This window comes from Xyrauchen texanus, chromosome 36 (genome assembly GCF_025860055.1).
Source record: "Xyrauchen texanus isolate HMW12.3.18 chromosome 36, RBS_HiC_50CHRs, whole genome shotgun sequence".
In the NCBI taxonomy this organism is placed as follows: domain Eukaryota; kingdom Metazoa; phylum Chordata; class Actinopteri; order Cypriniformes; family Catostomidae; genus Xyrauchen; species Xyrauchen texanus.
Window position 1 is genome coordinate 37,318,340 of NC_068311.1, and position 19,590 is coordinate 37,337,929.

Below are 19,590 nucleotides of genomic sequence, written 5' to 3' on the forward strand. Positions count from 1 at the left end.
TAATGGCCACGGTTCGCTGACACATTATTTTCTATTTACAAAGTCTACAGCTGTCACAGAGGCTGTTGAGATATGTCAGGACACTTATTTCATTAATATCTTTTAGGGAGAAGGAAAATGTTTAGCATTGTTTTCAATGAAAAAAAACCCTGCTTTTGGCACAGTTTTCTCAACAACTTGAAATCTCTTGATTTTCTCACAAATGCTTCAATGCTGATTTTCTTACAAATGAGCTGAGATCCTCTTTCAAAACAGTAGATTGTGCAGTGCTGCCACAAACTTATTAAATTACTTATTAAACACAATTTTTCCTAATATAAACAAGATCCTTTCTAGTAATAATGAAATTTAGTCATGAATAACTATATTTGTTTAGTAAAAAGATACATTTCTATTAAAAAACTGATCCGTAAGACTGAAATCAATGTCTATATGGAGACCAACTGGTCCTCAGGATCTTCGGTGGGCGTGGCTCGGGAGGCACTTAAGGCGGTTCTTAGGGGTCGGATCATACAGTATGCCTCATTCACCAAAAAATCCAAAGCACGAGAACTCATGGAGTTGGAAGGGAATATTAAAAGTGCAGAGATAGAGCTGAAGCGCCGAATGTCTGATGGCCAGAATTGACCCGATTGAAATACAGATATAATACTATTTTGTCACGGAAAGGGGAGTTTTGGTTACAGACATATTTTGAGTCTGGAGACAAAGCAGGGAAGCTTTTGGCTAGATATATAAAGCAGAGAAAGTTTTTTTCAACCATTCCCTGGTGGTGACATTTTTACCTCAGTCATTGATTTTAATAAATAGCCTTTAAAGTGTTCTATCTTGAGCTTTCTAGTTTCATGTCTTTGTCTACTGATGAAGATATTAGAAACTTTGTAGAACCAGTAGAACTACCTAAATTGACGACTGAGTAAAAAATTATCTTGATTCTGAGATAAACTTGGAGGAACTTGAAGATTTACTTACAGGCCTACAGGCAAGGCTTTGATATGGTAGAATGGGATTCATTTGTTAAGATTTTGGAAATGCATGGGTTTGGGAGTACTGGGTGATTGGCTGGATTAAGGGTTGCCCTCTTTCCCCATTGTTGTTCTGTCTTGCCCTTGAACCATTAGCAGCCACGATAAGAAAGGAGGATGATTTTCCAGGGGTGGTGGCGGGAGGTGTGGCGCATAAGATTCTGCTTAATACATGATATTTTATAATTCGACTCTGACCCTACTAGATCTATGCCTTGCCTCCACAGAATTATTCATTCCTTTTACCAGTGGCCCAAACAGGGCATTAAGTATTTGGGTATTTTATTCACAGCAAATTTGTATGATTTAATTAGAGTTAATTTTGACCCTTTAATAAAAAGGTTTTTGAGCGATGTGGGCAGGTGGGCTTCATTACATTTATTGATTGGGAAGGTTAATGTTATTATAATTAACTGTATTCCAAAATTAAAATACCTGCTACAGTCACTCCCTATAGATGACTCCCTCTCTTATTTCAAGCAATTTGAGAACATAGCAAAATCCTTCATTTGGAATGGTAAGCACCCCAGATTACATTTTAGTAAGCTGTATAGACCGACTGACAAAGATGGGCTAGGCCTACCTAAGATTTTGTTTTATTATTATGCGTTCAGTCTCAGATATTTGGCTCACTGGTCGCTTCCACCTAAAAGAGCTCCTCAATGGTTCTGTATTGAACAGGAAGTTCTTGCCCCTATTTTGCCATTGCAAAGTCTTTCTACCAATCTAACCAGAGAAATTAAATCAAACCCCATTATTTCACATTTGCACTCGGTGTGGACAAAAATGTCCAGAGTGTTTAATTTGGATATTTATTTAAATGTTGCCTCGAACTTATGGCTAAAACCCAAACTATGCAATAATAAGTCCCATTTCTGCTGGTCTGAGTGGATTGTGACGGGTTAATATACTCGGTGACCTATATGAGAGTAGTGTGTTGAGATCCTTTGAAAATTTGGTTCAAAATGTTGGGATCCCCAGATCTCAGTTTTGTAGGTATCTACAGCTTTGCCACTTGCTCTGTACTATTTTTGGGAATAGAATATTTTTGCCTAAAGCAGCAGATACTTTGAGAGTGGTGACAACTGCTTTTGCAAAAGGTCATGAGGCATCACTGTATTACTCCCTGCTAATTCAGAGTCTGGGGGACGGAGCCTCAACCACTCTCAAGAGATTATGGGAGACAGATTTAATGGGCTAGGATTCTCAAAAACAACAAAACTGCGTCTAGAGACGCAATGGTGCGCCTTATACAACTCAAGATTTTACATTGGTTCTATTGGAACCTCTCTAAATTGTATAGTCTTGTTCTTAAAGACACACCCACCTGCTGGCAATGCCAATCAGAGGACAGACACATAACCCATGTCTTTTTGGGGTGTGTTGAGATACAGAGGTTATGGTTAAAAGTTTAGAGTCTGGTGTGCGATGTGAACTTGGTTATAATTTGGCCCCGGACTCTGTATCTTGGGCGATGTGGTGATCATCAACATTGAAAGTAGACACATAAAGAGTTGGGTCTTAACCAGTGTCTTGATCTCCAGGCAGATCATTTTAAAGGGCTGGAGGTTGGCTGGAGCACCCTCATTTCAGGAGTGGTGCTCGGAGATGGGAAGGGTGGTGGCCTTTGGGGAGGTACAACATATTCATGGAGAAATGGGGTGGGTATATGTTATTTATGGATATGCGATTATTATTATTATATTGTTGTATTTGTTTATTTATCTATTTATTTTTTTGTGCTTGTGTGTCTATATCATTTGAGACCACTGTGATGTTGTTGGGGTCAAGGTGGGATTAGGAGGGATAACAGTGGGGGTTAAGATTGTGTATTCTGTGTATGTATGTTTTGTTTTACAGTGTTCATTTATGTGAATCAATAAAAATTGTTAATCTGAAAGAAAAAACTGATCTGTTAATACCAGATTGATAATTATGTCATCATTTGTCATTTTAACTACAGCCCCAATTCCCAATTCACAGAATGAAAAAATGCTAATAAAAACAAAAAGGTGTGATTTGTAAATTATATTCACCCTTTGCTATATCGAAAGCACAACAACTACACATTATATGAAGTTTTACCTTGTGAATTTCATTGTTTATTTTTAGTAATGTACAGTAAATAATTGCTACACACTCCAAAAAATTTGAGACTGGGGCAATTTAAGACTAATAACAATTTGACGAGTTAAAATAACAAGGCAACTTGAAACAGGAGATGTTAAACAGGTGAGGCAATCGTGTCATATTATATAAGGAGCCTCCAAAAACAGCCTAGTCTTTCAAAAGCAAGGATCATTTGAGACTTGTTAATTTGCCAACAGATGCTTCAGCAAATAATCCAGCACTTTCAGAAGTGTTCCCCAAAGACAAATTGGAAGGATTTTGGGCATTTCACCCTCTACAGTGCACATATACAGTACTTACATCATTCAAGGAATATGGTCAAATCTCAGTGCGTAAAGGGCAAGACGAATACTTCTTCTGAATGCACTGGTGACAGTAGAGCAAGACCACATATCTTGCACGAAAAACATTGTCACTCATTGCATCACTGAGTGGAACATAAACAAGATGGCTGTGTCTGAGAGATGGACAGATGTTTTTGTGAGCTGGAGAGCAAAACCATCAACTTCGGAGTCTTAGCCAAGGCCGTGGAGTTTGTTTTATGCCTGCCTGCATGGACACCGGATAACTCTCAAATAAATGAAAAGCGATTTGCTTTTTAGCGATTTTGAAGTACAAAGTGACATTTGAAAGAAAGTAAAGGGTGGTTGTCATGTTCAACTCCAATTCCAAAAAAGTTGGGACAGTATGAAATGTGTAACAGTCATGAACATAATTCTTTACGTACGTCTTAATTTTAGACTGGACTGCTCTGCATTTATGATAAACTCTTGAAAGACAAACGCACACTGAGAAAAATTCAGCGAATAGTACAAGGTGACAACAGTTACAGATGCGGATCTCATTTAATTCTCATTTATCTGCACCTAGGTAAGAATACGTTAATTTCATTTTTGCTTGGAGGGGGTTGTCCTGTTTTCCACAAGCAGGAATCTGGTCACCCTAGAGCAGCATATACTGCCATTATGAAATTGCAGTAAAACATCATATAATGTGTAGTTGTAGTGCTTTCAATGTAGCAAAAAGGTGAATATAATTTACAAATCACTCATTTGTTTTTATTAGCATTTTTCATACTTTCCCAACTTTTTCGAAATTGGGGTTGTACATGACAACTACCCTTTACTTTCTTTCATATGTCACTTTGTATTTGCAAATTGCTTTTTATTTATTTGAGAGTTGAGATGTTCTTTGTGAAGCAGATTATAATTTTTAATTTTTTTTTGCAAAATGCTCTAACTATTTTAGTTTTGGCAGTAAAGTACCTTGATAGGGATTTCTTCCCAATGCCCACATTAAACACTTGTCTTGAGCATGTCTCCTCTCAATTTTTCCTTTCCTCCTGTGATGAGGTTGAGCTCCTGCTCAATCGAAGTGAAATGGCTGCTTTTATACATGAAGCAATGCTTTCAAAATCAGGAAGAATAAACCTATTCGATTATTACAAGTGATGGTTCAGTGCTAGTGAGGTTTGGTCAACAAACGAGTGCTATGGCCAAATTCCTGGTGAAGAACACTACCCACAATCCTGAAGCAAGGTCCTTTATGGATCAACCAATCAGAGATCACAGAATGACCACTGCTCCCAGGCACAAAATCCAATCACTGTTGATACATTTACATTTTTGTGTAATACTACTTTATTGCAAGACCTGCTGAACCTGCTTGGAAATGGAAGATCCAGAAAACAACATATTTGTTTGTCAGAATCTGTACTGGTGAATTAGCAAAATTACTGTTGTTTTATTTATTTATTTATTATCACAAATCAGTTATTAGGCAATAAACGTCTAGGTTACGAATGTAACCTCCGTTCCCCGATGGAGGGAACGAGACATTGTGTCGGAGAAGCGACACTAGGGGTCTCTCTTGAGCACCAAATATACCTCTGATCTATGAAAAAAAGCCAATGAGAAGTTGGCAGCTAGTATTTGCATACCCCGCCCCCGGACATACGGGTATAAAGGCGAGGCAAATAATAGAGTTCATTCAGGATTTTTCTGAGGAGCCGGAAATGGTCCGGCCACTACAGCGGCTCGGCTCAGCGACGTGGCCGGGAAGGACACAACGTCTCAAGGTTACATTCGTAACCTAGACGTTCCCCTTCTGTCGCTCTCTCCACGTTGTGTCGGAGAAGCGACACTAAGGGTCCAATTTAAATTACGCCATGCGCTGAGCCGTGTACGTGGTCTGACACAGGAGCGGGCAGGTGTTTTTTACGTGCCAGACGACCAGCTGTATCAGACTACACGTACCATTCCCCAATGCCCCACAAAAGTCGTCGGAATCCTTTTGGTTACCCTGACAGGGGAACAAGGCGACGCTTGCCAACCTGGGAACAGGCCAAGCCTGGCTGGGCCTCTTTTCTCTCTATGTTTCTCGCATAGAGCAATAGACAGCCGGGGCCCTTACACACACTGAGGGAAGGGGGTCTTACCCAATTTCCTATTCTTTCAGGGGGAAAAGACCCTGCGGAGACCACCCCTACCCAGCTGGGTAGGTAAGGTGATGAATACATCACATGTGTTTTTAGGCGACACGTGGAAGTGGCGCGGTGGTAGATCCAGCCTTGCGAGGGGGGAGTTGCTACACACGGCGACCGATGGGCAGCCGAAACTTACCCAAGGAAAACGCGGGTCCGCTCGTAAGGGGACCGTATCGCGGAAAATACACACAGGGGGAGTCCGCGTAGGAGTCCTCACACTGTGGAGCACCTATTCCAGTAAAGGGTAGATTTGAGTACCCGCAGTGGATTGGGTCGGCAAGTTCCTCTGCCGAACTGCGGACCCATGAGGGCTAGGGAGGAATCAACCAGGGATTCGAGTTGAGTGGAATCTCCTGGGAAAAAAGACACACAGTTTTAGGGAAAGGGCGCTATATGCAAGCGATTCACCCGCCAGCCCATCAGCGTGTTACCGAGTTCTACTGGCTCGGACCTGAGAAAACACGGGATGAAACTGACTCAACCCTGAGATTGTAGTATCTTGTAAAGGTGTTTGGTGTCGCCCAACCCGCTGCTCTACAAATGTCTGCCAGGGAGGTACCCCTGGCCAGTGCCCACGAGGACGCAACACTCCTTGTCGAGTAAGCTCGGACCCGCAAGGGGGGGGGGCACGGCCTGAGTGTGATAAGCCAATGAAATGGCATCTACTACCAGTGGGAAAGCCTCTGTTTGGAGACAGCGTTTCCTTTCCGCTGTCCCCCAAAGCATACAAAGAGCTGCTCAGAGTGTCTAAAACTCTGCGTGCAGTCCAGATAGGTACGCAAAGCACATACCAGACACAGCAATGACGGGGATGGGTCTGACTCCTCCCGGGGCAGCGATTGCAGGTTCACTTACTGGTCTCTAAAGGGAGTGGTAGGAACCTTGGGCACGTAGCCAGGTCGCGGTCTTAGGGTCACATGAATGTCTGCCGGACCGAACTCCAGGCAAGTGTCGCTGACAGAGAACGCTTGCAGGTCCCCAACCCTCTTGATGGAGGCGAGTGCGATCAGCAGGGCAGTCTTAAGAGAGAGGGCCCTGAGTCCAACTGATTCTAGCGGTTCAAAGGGAGGTCTGTGGAGGACCGTGAGGACTACCGAGAGGTCCCAGGAGGGGAACAGGCTTGGCCGGGAGGGATTTAACCTCTGGGTGCCTCTTAGGAACCTGATGATTAAGTCGTGCATACCAAGGGACTTGACGTCTACTGCGTTGTGGTGGGCCGCGATAGCAGCAACATACACCTTCAAGGTGGACGGGGACAGCCTCCCCTCCAACCTCTCCTGCAGGAATAGGAGCACTGACCTAACTGCTCACCTCTGTGGGTCTTCAGCCCGGGAAGAGCAGTAGAGGGATGGAGTTTTGTGAATGAGTGTGTTCGTAGATGAGTGTGCTTTGTGGGGAATCCTCCATAGAAGCATACTGAGGTGCAGAGAATAACGGCCAGCAGATTTGAAGGTAATCATATTCCTGACATGTGGGCAGAGACAAGGAATCCTCCGTTGAAGATTCATGAGCACAGAGAACAAGCGCACATCAAAGCTGGAAGGTAACCATACTCCCGGCAAGTGGGCAGAGACGGGCAACCAAACAGATACACGAGACAGGACCAACTAGGCAGAGAGGGTGAGGTAAGTTACTTCACATCAATCAAAAATCTATCAAAGATACTGAGAGCAACAACTGTTTAAGTAGGGATTGAATTAGAGGAGAACCAGGTGTTGCAAGCATGCTAAATAGTGGCATGATCAGCGTTCCCCTGGGAACAATCAAAGTTCCCATGGGAACACTGATCATGCATGCCGGCTTCTCATTTTTAGAGAAAATAACAAAAAACACAGAATTACCAACAAAATCAACAGAGCTGTGACAGTACCCCCAAGGGATGCCTTACCATGCCAGAGGTAAAACTGATCTATGAGAGTCCAGGATATCCCGAGCCGGGACCCAACATATCTCCTCAGGTCCATAACCCTCCCAGTAAACCAGGTACTGAAACCTGGATGAGACCTGCAGCCAGAGAATCATTGATATACATGTTAATGGCAGAGAGCAAATACAGCTGTCCCTGAGGAGGCAAGGTGCCAGTAAGTAATTAAATCACACAGTGGTATGGGTGATGAGGAGGAAGGGTAGTGGCCCTCAAGTTGTGGTATGTCAATGGTTCTCCGTATAAATCTGCCAGTTCATCCTGCAACGAAACACAAGACTGGACAGGGGTGACAGCAGAATTAAGACAGTTTGACAAACAGTAAGGACTCCAAGCAAGAACAGTGTTGGTTGACCAGTCTATGTGTGGGTTGTGTGTTACCAACCAAAGATGCCCCAACACTACCGGTGCCAATGGAAATTGGATCAGGTAAAAGGACAGCTGCTCTGAATGATTACCAGAGATAAAGGTGACTGGCTTGGGGGACTGGTTGATGACAGACAGGGGCGTGCCACTAAGGGTGTGGACGGTGACAGGTTCATCCAACTGGACTATGGGAAGCCGCCATTTGGAAACCAAGTAGATGTCCATAAAGTTCCTTTTGGCTCAGGAATCCTTCAAGGCTGAGACCGTGTGACAGGTAGATCGATACTGCAGCCGGGCCAGGAGAAGTGTACGAAGTCCAGGGGCTTTGTCCAAAGGTGTTGCGCTCACCAGTAATTCCCTTCCTACTGACTTGCAGTGTCTTTTACCAGACTGGAAGCAGAGAAGTGGCCAGAACTGGTACAATGAAAGCATAATCAATTATTGTGGCATCACTGCTTATCCTTATGTGAAATATGGGTTCTCCTGGCTTGTATAGGCTCAGTGTTGGGGCGTGATTATGGTGACCTGGCAGAAGTAGTGGGACGTGGGGAGGTGAGGGGGATGACCAGCCGCCCGAGGAGTTGGAGAGCGCCGTTGACAGCAGCTACCTATACAGTTGTATATAACCCATTCAAATTGTTAAAGTATTGCAATAATCCTGAAACAAAAATTTTAGAGAGCAGATTACATTATTGTGTGGTTTAATGTATTTATTTTTTATTTGTTTACCTTTTAGCTGTCACACATTGTTCTCCCCCACACTTCTGAATCATTTGTTGAAACCAGAGCAGAACAAAGGGCAAGTGAAAATATAGTGAAATCCCAGACAAAGCAACAGGAGGCCTATGTAAAACGCTTGCAAAAAAAAATACAATAACATCACTTTCAATGTTGGTGAGGTTTTACCCTTAAGGTTTTACTCTTTAATGCACTAAAAAAAGGATGGAAGGGGGGTAGACTCCAGCCAGACTTTCCTGGGCCCTACTTCATTTCCACTATCACAGGGAAGACGGTTGTACAAAAAAAATCAGGAAGGACTTATTTTGAAAACCACATACAATGTAAACCTTCTAAAACCATACAAGGAAAAAAGGGGACACAAAAGAAACATTAGATGAACAGCAGCAAGCAGTGCAAGGCCAACTTGAGTTGCATGTTGACCAGGTGAGACTGGATGAGAAGTACAATGAATTGGAAAGGTATCAGTCAAATTCAGAGAAATGGAAAGCCGTAGAGTTTGAAGTTGACCAGGTGAAACTATAAGATAAGTCCAAAACAGTAGAATGGGAGGGAGGTCAACCTTTAAAGAGAGAAGAAATTCCACCTCAGAAATGGAAAGAGAGAGGAAAGAAAAAGACAACAGAAATTCAGAAAGCAGAAAAGGAGATAACAGAAATTCAGAAAGTAGGAAAGGAGACAACAGAAATTCAAAAAGCAGGAAAGGAGACAACAGGAATTCAGAAAGCAGGAAAGGAGACATCAGAAATTCAAAAAGCAGGAAAGGAGACAACAGGAATTCAGAAAGCAGGAAAGGAGACAACAGAAATTCAGAAAGCAGGAAAGGAGACAAAAGGAAATCAGAAAAGGAGACAACTGAAAGCAAGAACCACATCATTCCTTTGGATGGGAAAAAGGAAGAGGAAAGAGAAGCAGCATTAAGACAATCAAAAGTGAAGCTATAGCTAAGGACCTTGAGGAGAGAGGTGAAAAAAATGTAGTGGTTGAAGCAATTCAAAAGATATGAAAGAACTTCATATTATGACTAATTATTTTGAGGTTTCAAATGTTTTTATTTGAAATAGTTCAGCTCATCTGGTCAAAGAAGGCTGTTGGTAGAGTAGAAGCTGTAGTGGGTCCGTACAAATTGTACGATTCTTCCTTGCAAACTTTGGTCGATTTCGAGTTGTACAAAAGGTTATATAAATCCTGACATTGAGTACCTTTAAAATGTATCGGCTGACACAAGTGGTTTAAATGTCTTATCTTTCTTAGATGGCCATCCCGGATAATGATGTTTGGTTGTGTCCATTCAACACCGGAGAACATTGTATTCTTGAGGTATGAGTGACTCATCTTCTTATTAGGGCTGTCAAACGAATAAGATATATCAATATGATTATGATTTAATGCAATGCTAGTAAAAACTAAATAATAGCCTGTGTAATCCTTAAATTTGGCAGTTTGTGTGGGTAACACTGATAACAAAGCCTCATGCAATAGTGCTCTTTACTCATCTCACACAAAAAAACAGGGTCTTTATCTAAAGAGGGTCTTTCTCCATTATGTAGTAATGAATACACATTCAATGAATATACAATGAATCCCACACGGGTGTGTGAAAGAAAGTGAGAGGCAGGGAGAGAGAGACTTGCACTTTAATTCTTATCAATTCGAATCTGCTCTTGAAGGTCTGATCAGTTTTTAAGAAATCACAGAGACCAGAATAAAACTGTAATGTCAAACTGAATGAATGCATTACCAGCATTAAAACATTAAAATGTTAAACATTTAATTTGTTAACATGTTAAATTCAAGTGGTCTACATCTTGAAAACACTACTTTTGATCAATTTAAGAGTGCACCAAATCATTTTATGGTTGTTTTACTGGCCAGTGCAGTGAAAAAAAATACTTAGCACACCTTTAAGAAAACAAATCATTTGATTACTAATGTAGTAATCATGGCTGACAACAAATAGAGCAGTACTACAGTGACACTGGTAACCAACCAAAACACTTTTTGTGTGATGCTCCACCCACACTTTGTAAGAGATAATGTACAGGCCCGTTGGGTTTATTATGTGATAACAACCTGCTGCCTGTGCATAATCCTGCTTATTACACAGCTACTAACCAAATAAATGAATACATGGAGATAAAATATTGATTTGCATTGAAATTCTGTAATTATGTTAGAAGAAATAAATCGCTGAACAGCTTTAAGTATATCCACCTCAGGTTTGTGGTTATTTTGTAAAAATGGCTGTCTGACTCTTAATTATTCTGCATTTTACAAAACTACTTGCAAATAAACAAATACATGTTCATGAAACATTGATCTGCGTTGAAATTGTGCGAGAACAAATACGTAGTTTGAATCCACCTCTGATTCATGTCGTTTTGTTGCAGTTCATATTATAAAAATGACCATCTAACTTCATTTTTGAGCCTGTTACAAAACTACTTGCCAAATTAATTAATAAATGCACATGAAACATTAATTTGTGTCAAAAATATTTTATTAGATTACGTGTAGAGAATGCAAAGATCCAAGAAGCAGTAAAGATGGCGTGCAGTACCCAGGTGATCGGTCTGATTATTCTTTCTCAGGTTATTACAAGGAGATATCAGACCACTAGATTGCCATTGACCAATCATATTTGAGGATTCCAGACCGCCATGTAATAATAGGTGTTAGTATAAGTCCAAGACCACTTTCTTATTGGTCAGTGAAACCTAAACAGTTACTGAGTAAAAAAAATAATTGCATTCATTCTGATTCATTCTGTTCATTCTGGTGGGGTATCTCAAGCTGACAGGATGTGCTACCCCTGTTTTTACATCATTTATTAAGGTGGTAGTTCATTCTGATGGGGTATCTCAAGCTGACAGGATGTGCTACCCCTGTTTTTACATCATTCATTAAGGCGGTTTTTAATATAAATAGTAGCTCATTCTGAGAAAGAAGCACATTTTGTTAGACAAAATGACTGCTTGAACTACCGGTAGCACATCCTGAGCGGGTAGGACAGATTGTCAGAACACCGGCATGTCGCCGATGTCAGCAAGATATTTAGAATGTTAAATATATGGACTTGTCTGCGATTCCAAATCGCATAATGTCAAATATGTTTTGACTGAATACAACAGCAGCATTGACATACAGCCAATAAGAGAGCAAGAAAGGGGGCACAGGAAGTTTCACTGGGAGGAGTCCTGATGTACCTGCAACAGAACATCAACTAGCATGGCTGCGGTATCAAGAAAGTCTCATTGGACCAAAGAAATGGAGGAAAAATGAGTGGAACATTGGCAGGAGCACCAGTGCCTATTTGATGTTTCATCTGAACTGTACCACAAGAAAGAGAAGAGCTGGAGAGAAATTGCCAATTCTCTTGGACAGTCAGGTAAGCAAATAGGTAGATTTTTCAGTAGGTGGTACTTTTTCATATTGTAACCAATAAAATATATGATGCCTTGAGGTGATTAAAAACATACACATCATATTCTGAAATGCATAACATATGATCATGCATTTGTTTTCATTTCTCATTTCACTTCTCGTGTGTACTCTGCCTGGACTCACAACAGAGTCATCGGGGATTCGTCAATAGTGAAATGTCTTGTAATGTGTTCACCCCTATCGTCGTGTAATTTGAAAATGCTACGACTGTCAAGATTGACAGACCATTCACTGCAGCCCTTAAGGAGTCCCACTTCCCTAATATAAACCACAGCTACCTGTTGCTGCCTCATACTCGCTCTCTTCCCCGTGGAAGCTGTCCTCAACATTTGCATTTGCTAGAGAGTATCATGTTAAAGCTGGTCTCTTTAAATACAGCGTTGTTACTTGCTCTCATGACCACAAAGCAGATCCATATACATCTGTTTCTGATATTATCTCCTGAATAACAAGGATTCAATACAATTGTTACGTTCTGCGTTATCTCTGCCTATGGTGTCTGCTTCAGCAATCATATCCTTTAGTGAGATACCGAACATTACTTACATAACCCCGGTTCTCTGAGAACATGAAGTTAAGTATTTCACATCATCACCCTCCTTACAATTCGCACGGAGAAGAGATATGCAGCAGTGGAGTCATTCAGGTTCCTGGGCACTACCATCTCACAGGACCTGAAGTGGGAGACACACATTGACTCCATTGTGAAAAAGGCCCATGAGAGGTTGTACTTCCTTCGCAAGCTGAGGAAATTCAACCTGCCACTGGTGCTGTTGATACAGTTCTACTAAACAGTCATTGAGTCTGTCCTCTGCACTTCAATAACTGTCTGGTTTGGTGCAGCTACGAAATCAGACATCAGAACACTACAAAGGACAGTGCGGACTGCTGAGCGGATTATTGGTTGCCCCCTGACCCCCCTTCAAGAACTATATACTTCCAGAGTGAGAAAAAAGGCATTAAAAATCACTCTGGATCCCACTCACCCAGCCCACTACCTTTTTGAACTGTTGCCTTCTGGCCGACGCTTTAGAGCTCTGAGCACCAGAACCATCAGGCACAGGAAAAGTTTTTCCCTCAGGCTATATATCTCATAAACAGTTAAAGCTGTCCCATTGAGCAATAATTATGTGCAATACACAGTTTAAGTCTATTTATATTATCCAACATATCCTCTTCTGCCATTACATACAAAGGAAAAAAAAAAAAAATGTTTTGTACTGTACATAACATACTGTATTTTTTTACTTTATATACCGGATTTGTTTTAGATTTGCACTATGTATGTATGAAGGTGCGTGTCTGTACGTATATGTATGAATGTATTTTGTTATCTATGTCTTGCTGCTGTTTTTGTATAGTTTTTTGTATTGTTGTGCAGTGGAAGCTCCTGTCACCAAGACAAATTCCTTGTATGTGTAAGCATACTTGGCAATAAAGCTCATTCTGATTTTGATATTTTTAGCAAATGAAATTATATAATGAGCATCCACTGTTGTATTTCTTTTTTTAAAAAGCTGTTCAGTGTTGGACTTTTCCCACAATGCAATGCAAATTACACTGTCTTACTAAAGACAACTATGAGCTTTATGCAACAGGCTTTCTATGACATCTTTAGCCAGTCAAACTAACTGTTAGAAAGAGTGGCTATGTTTATCCAACCCGCCCCTTAAGTATTACCTCATATCATACAAGTCTTATTTCCTGTATCTTTCTCTGCATCACCATATTAAATAAGACTGCTAACCTATCCGGTTACTGATTTCTGCTCTGTATTATAATTAAGGTTGCCACCTGTCCCTTAAAATACAGGATCATTCCATAAAATATGGGATCGTCCCGTATTTAAAGATAAAATGATGCGTCCCGTATTGAATTAATCCGGGACGTGATTTGTCCCGCATTTAAGCTGGTCAGATGGCATCACGGTGAAATCATTCCAGATCACCAATTTAACATTTATTTAATTTGGAAAATTTGCCTACAGTGGGTAAGGGACCAATCAGAAAATTCCACACATTGTGTGAAAACTGGACGGTGTGGTAATGGACCGCCTGAAAAGTTTTTTTTCTATATAAAAAAGTCTTTATGATTGCATTCATACATTGATCTTATTGAACAAGTACAGGTGATGTATAAAAAAATTCTAAACCATCCAAAATGTATACATAAGATAAATAACACAGATCAACTCAACGCATTTATTGCTAAAACTGGTGAGGATGTGGTAAGGGGCCGTGATCATCACCAATTTAAGTATCCATTATTTTACAACTTCAACTGTGGCAACCTTATAACCCTATAATCTTCTGTTTTAAATGGTGATATAGATCTACCACATTTTAAAAGCTGGTTGATCATATTCTTACATAAAGCCAACCAATACATGAAAAGTAGCTAGTTTTAAATGCACGCACCCCTCCCAAGACATAGTTAGCGGTTTCTGGAATTTGCATTGAACTTTTTTTTTTTTTAAACAACATTTACAGACTTTTACAGCAAAATTACTCATTGAAAAGTAGCTCCAAGAAAAAGCAAAAAAAAAAAAAAAAAACCACATTCCAACCTGCAACAGTACTTTATTCAAAGTTATCCCTCTCTCACTTCAGTGGCCAACAAGCTTAACGTCTTCAGTGAAAACTTGTATTAAAGTATAAGCTCTTATGAAAAAGACATCAAGCAAAAATGCTATTTGACAACTGTATTACATAAACTGTGATGCACAATTCAAAGACTGGATACAAAAGTTAATTGCTGTTCATAAGTTAAATCTGAAAAGGAATTAATACTGAAAGTATGCAACACAGATTACTAAAACTTCTTCCCAATATGAGAAATCACAGTACTTTTCTGCAAGTACTAATCTGATTTACTGTATTTAGCAAACAGGTACCAATTCATAGTACATGGCATGACAATGCATTTAAATTGAATAATAATAATAAAAAAAAAATGCTTAACAAAGAAACATTTAAATATATAATGCTTTGCTACAAACTGATTCTGAAACCTCTGTAAAGATGTCAAAGAAAAACATTAATATCAAACAAATGAGAACCAAATAAAAAGATGACAGGAAAAGGAAACTTTGTACATTTTGGCTCAAACATCCCTTCAACAGTGACAAAACAGAATTCAAGTGTCATAGTCAAAGATAACTTGCTCATTTTCCTAAAGTGTGTTTGTACTTTAATGCTCACCTCAAACCTACAAAAAAAAAAAAAAAAAAAAAATGCAAGTCTGAGAAAATAAACATAGTTGACCCCTGAGTTTTTAATGCAGAACTAGTGTATAAAATGTCATTACAGTATGCCTTTTAGTGCAAGCCCGCAAAATATGCTTGATTTACAGGAGGTATATTAAGATAGCACCCAAGCTTCTCTATGCAGTCTTTCCTGTTGGCCAAATCACAGAGTGGAGCTGGTTTGAATAGCCAAACCAGTACATCAAATACATCTTATTTATAAATCATTTCTCCGTTTTTTTTCATAGAAAATATAAATATCCCTGAATGAAACCGATTCACAGTATATCGAGGACTCCAGTGCTACTACCATGTATTATTTTAGGACAACTAAGTCTCTTCAAGGTCTCCAGTTAGTGTCTCTTCCAAGTCCTTCATTCACTGTCTTGGTAACTGACAGTTCGCTTGCCTCCATTTCTGGTCCGGATGCGCGTGGCCTGTGGAGGTTTCCTAAATGATGTGTCGCTATCGTTGTCAGAAAGAGCTCTCCGCCGTTTTCTCGAGCGGCCTCTTAGACTTCTCTTTGGACTGATTTGTGAACCTGAGCTGTGATCCAATTTACCTGATGTCCTCTCTTCACTCTCAGAGCTGCTTACATCATTGCTGCTGAAGATTTCACTTTTCTTCTGTTTAGGGTCACAACGCACTTTTTGTTGGTGGGTCGATTTGGGAGGCTTCTCCTCTGACGATCTCTCTCGTTTGCTGCATGATGGACCATTCTCCGTTTTGCCCCTGGTTTCGAAGTTGGCTTCAGAGTCTATTGAATCATTCTTAAAATGCTTGGAGGATTTTAATCTCTTTCGTTTAGGTTCCATACACTCATTTTCATCACTGGTCCTACTTTTGTCTTCAGAATCGGAGGTGCTGGTGTGTTTCCGTTTGAAAGAGTACCCTGATGGCTCTCTTTCATGGGAATTAGCCTGCTCCTGGCTCCTTCCATTCTTTGACTGCATTTCCATTTCTGAATTGAAGTCTTCATCAGAGTCCTCCATGATGTAGTTTTTCTTGGGAAGAGCTCTTAGACAGACTCTTTTGGATGCAGCTGTAAGGCAAGGCCTTTTTCTTAGATATGTTTTCTTGTGTTGTTCCGAGTCATCACTCTGTTGCCAATCATCGGAGGAAGTACAGTCCTTTTTTCTCTGATGTCTGTCTAACTTCTTTAAGCTCTCTAAACTAGAAGCATCTGACCTTGAATCCTGCATCTTCTTTCGAGAGTTCGGTGCCCACTTTCGGTTTCTGCATGAACTTTGTTCTGCAATATCGCCTTGCTTCTCTTCATTAACATCTTCGGAAATAATTAACTTCCTGTGTGTAACAGATTTCTCTGGAACATCGTCAAGTTCCTCAGATTCCTGGGTTGTTGGCGTTAATACATCTGTGGCTGAGGTTTTCTTGTGGATGACTTGCAGTTTTGAGGCAGAAGCTTGTTCTTGGTTTGCTAGTGGCAATTTACTCCTCTTCAGGATTTTAACATCCACCTTCATTCCATTGTGATGAGGGTGCTTTTGTGCATTTGGCACCTCGGCATTGTCATAAGAACTTCTTTTGGAATTCTTCTTGCTTGGCCGATGTTTCCGATGTCGCTCCCTGGAGCAATTCGTTTCCTCTGCATCACTGTGATTCAGTTTTTGTATTTTACTGAAAGCGGCTTTCGCTGTTATCCTGCCGGGTTTTCGCCTGACGATGAGGTCTTTGTCCGACTCGTCATCCAAACTTTCATTTAGACTCTGCCCATTATCTGAGTTGTACTCACTTTTTTCACGTTGGCATTTGTTGCTGTGCCCATTAATGTAACAAGTTTCTAAAAACAGGAAATAAGGAAAATGTCAGAAAGTACAGTCTATAACTTTAAGACATCTAAGACAATACAGACATTACAACATGACTTTCTGTAAAGCTGCCTTGAAACAAATGTTTATTGTGAAAAGCGCTATACAAATGACACCAACTTAACCAGTCACTAATCACAATTCTCAAATTTACCTTGTTTTTATTGCCTGTGACATGTAAAATGCATGAAATTAAGTCAACTAAAAACAGCATTCGCACACCATTTTACTTTGTGACATATTTCCAAGCAAAACTGAATATTTAATGGAATAAAACATCATGTAAAATGGGCATTTCACAACAGAATGAGTCAGATTTGAACCTGAGATTGCAGTATATTGTGAAGAACTGAAAAATTGTCTAAAACAATGCCTAAACAGCTATTTGGCTATAGGTTAACATTAAACACTAGCCCACAGGCCTACATGACAGCAGAAAAGTATGTTGAGGTGGATCACAATATTACATCTTAGGTAGGCCTGTGGTGATTATTAAATACCACCTGATCGTGGTTATTTGCTCCAACCGTGGTTATTTGAAATAACCACAATTATTGCGCAATTAAAATTCCAATCATATTTTAACGCCCAAATAAGGGCACGTGTCATTCATTTGAGCTCCGAGAGTCACTGTGATGCACCGCGGATGTCAACCAGACCAGCTCCTGTCCAGAAGAGCATCTGAAGCACCTCTAAATTGCTCTGATTCACATGCAGTCAGCGGAAGCTCACGCCAAACTCCCCGTGAAAATGTAAACAAACGTTTTTTGTTTTTTTTTGTGAACACAAAGTGCTCTGGTTTCACTTTAAACAATCGTGAATTGCAAATCTTCCAGCTCTTAATGGGTTCATACAAGCATTATTAATGAAACAGAGTGACCCAGAGGATGAGGCACACTTTTACTTTATTTCTGTGGAGCGATAAAATGATGAAAGGAAATCTCAAAGGTTTCGCTTCGTGAGAAATAAGGGCTCCTGGGTTTAATCAAAGAGCATTAAAATAACATGTGAAAGTGAAGAAATTATGACAGAAATGTTTTACCATCGCATAATATAAAGAAAATATATATATTTTATATTACATTACACACACATACATATATACATATACACATACATACATACATACATACATACACTACATATATATATATATATATATATATATATATATATATTTTATACACACACATTGCATTCGGAAAGTATTCACAGTGCTTCACTTTTTCCACATTTTGTTATGTTAAAGCCTTATTCCAAAATGGATTAAATTCATTATTTCCCTCAAAATTCTACAAACAATACCCTATAATGACAACGTGAAAGAAGTTTGTTTGAAATCTTTGAAAATGTATAAAAAAATAATTAAAAAAAAACACATGTACATTCACAGCCTTTGCTCAATACTTTGTTGAAGCACCTTTGGCACCATTTACAGCCTCAAGTCTTTTTGAGTATGATGCTACAAGCTTGGCACACCTATGTTTCTCCCATTCTTCTTTGCAGGACCTCTCAAGCTCCATCAGGTTGGCACAGCCATTTTCAGATCTCTCCAGAGATGTTCAATCGGGTTCAAGTCTGGGCTCTGGCTGGGCCTCTCAAGGACATTCACAGAGTTGTCCCGTAGCCAGTCCTTTGTTATCTTGGCTGTGTGCTTAGGGTTGTTGTTGTCCTATTGGAAGATTAACCTTCGCCCCAGTCTGAGGTCCAGTGCGCTCTGGAGCAGGTTTTCATGAAGGATGTCTCTGTACATTGCTGCATTCATCCTTTCCTTGATCCGGACTAGTCTCCCAGTTCTGCTGAAAACATACCCACAGCATGATGCTGCCACCACCATGCTGGCCAATACCATCCCTAGACATGACGCTTGCCATTCATTTGTTTCTCATGGTCTGAGAGTTCTTCAGGTGCCTTTTGGCAAACTCCAGGCAGGCTGTCATGTGCCGTTTACTGAGGAGTGGCTTCTGTCTGGCCACTCTACAATACAGGTCTGATTGGTGGAGTGTGGCAGAGATGGATGTTCTTCTGGAAGGTTCTCCTCTCTCCACAGAGAAACGCTGGGGCTCTGTCTGAGTGACCATCGGGTTCTTCGTCACCTCCCTGACTAAGGCCCTTCTCCCCTGATCGCTCAGTTTGGCCGGGCGGCCAGCTCTAGGAAGAGTCCTGGTGGTTCCAAACTTCCATTTACGGATGGAGGCCACTGTGCCCATTGGGACCTTCAATGCCACAGAAATGTTTCTGTTCCCTTCCCCAGATCGGTGCCTCGATACAATCTTGTCTTGGAGGTCTACAGACAATTCCTTGGACTTCATGGCTTGGGCTCTGACATGCACTGTTAACTATGAAACCTTATATAGACAGGTGTGTGCCTTTCCAAATCATGTCCAATCAACTGGATTTCCCAC

The 19,590-nt window shown here is 40.5% G+C and overlaps 1 protein-coding gene across 4 annotated transcripts in view; it reads right to left on the minus strand.

The window, feature by feature from the left end:
• Positions 1-14,677: 14,677 nt before the first annotated feature.
• The window catches only part of LOC127629868 (bromodomain and WD repeat-containing protein 3-like), a 104,432-nt gene continuing 99,519 nt past the window's right edge, over positions 14,678-19,590 (minus strand). For all 4 annotated transcript variants that reach the window (XM_052107150.1, XM_052107149.1, XM_052107148.1 and 1 more), the window contains one exon: positions 14,678-17,157. In XM_052107150.1, coding sequence (XP_051963110.1) covers positions 15,731-17,157 — 1,427 coding nt within the window. In that variant the 3' untranslated portion in view covers positions 14,678-15,730. The remainder of the gene's footprint in view (positions 17,158-19,590) is intronic.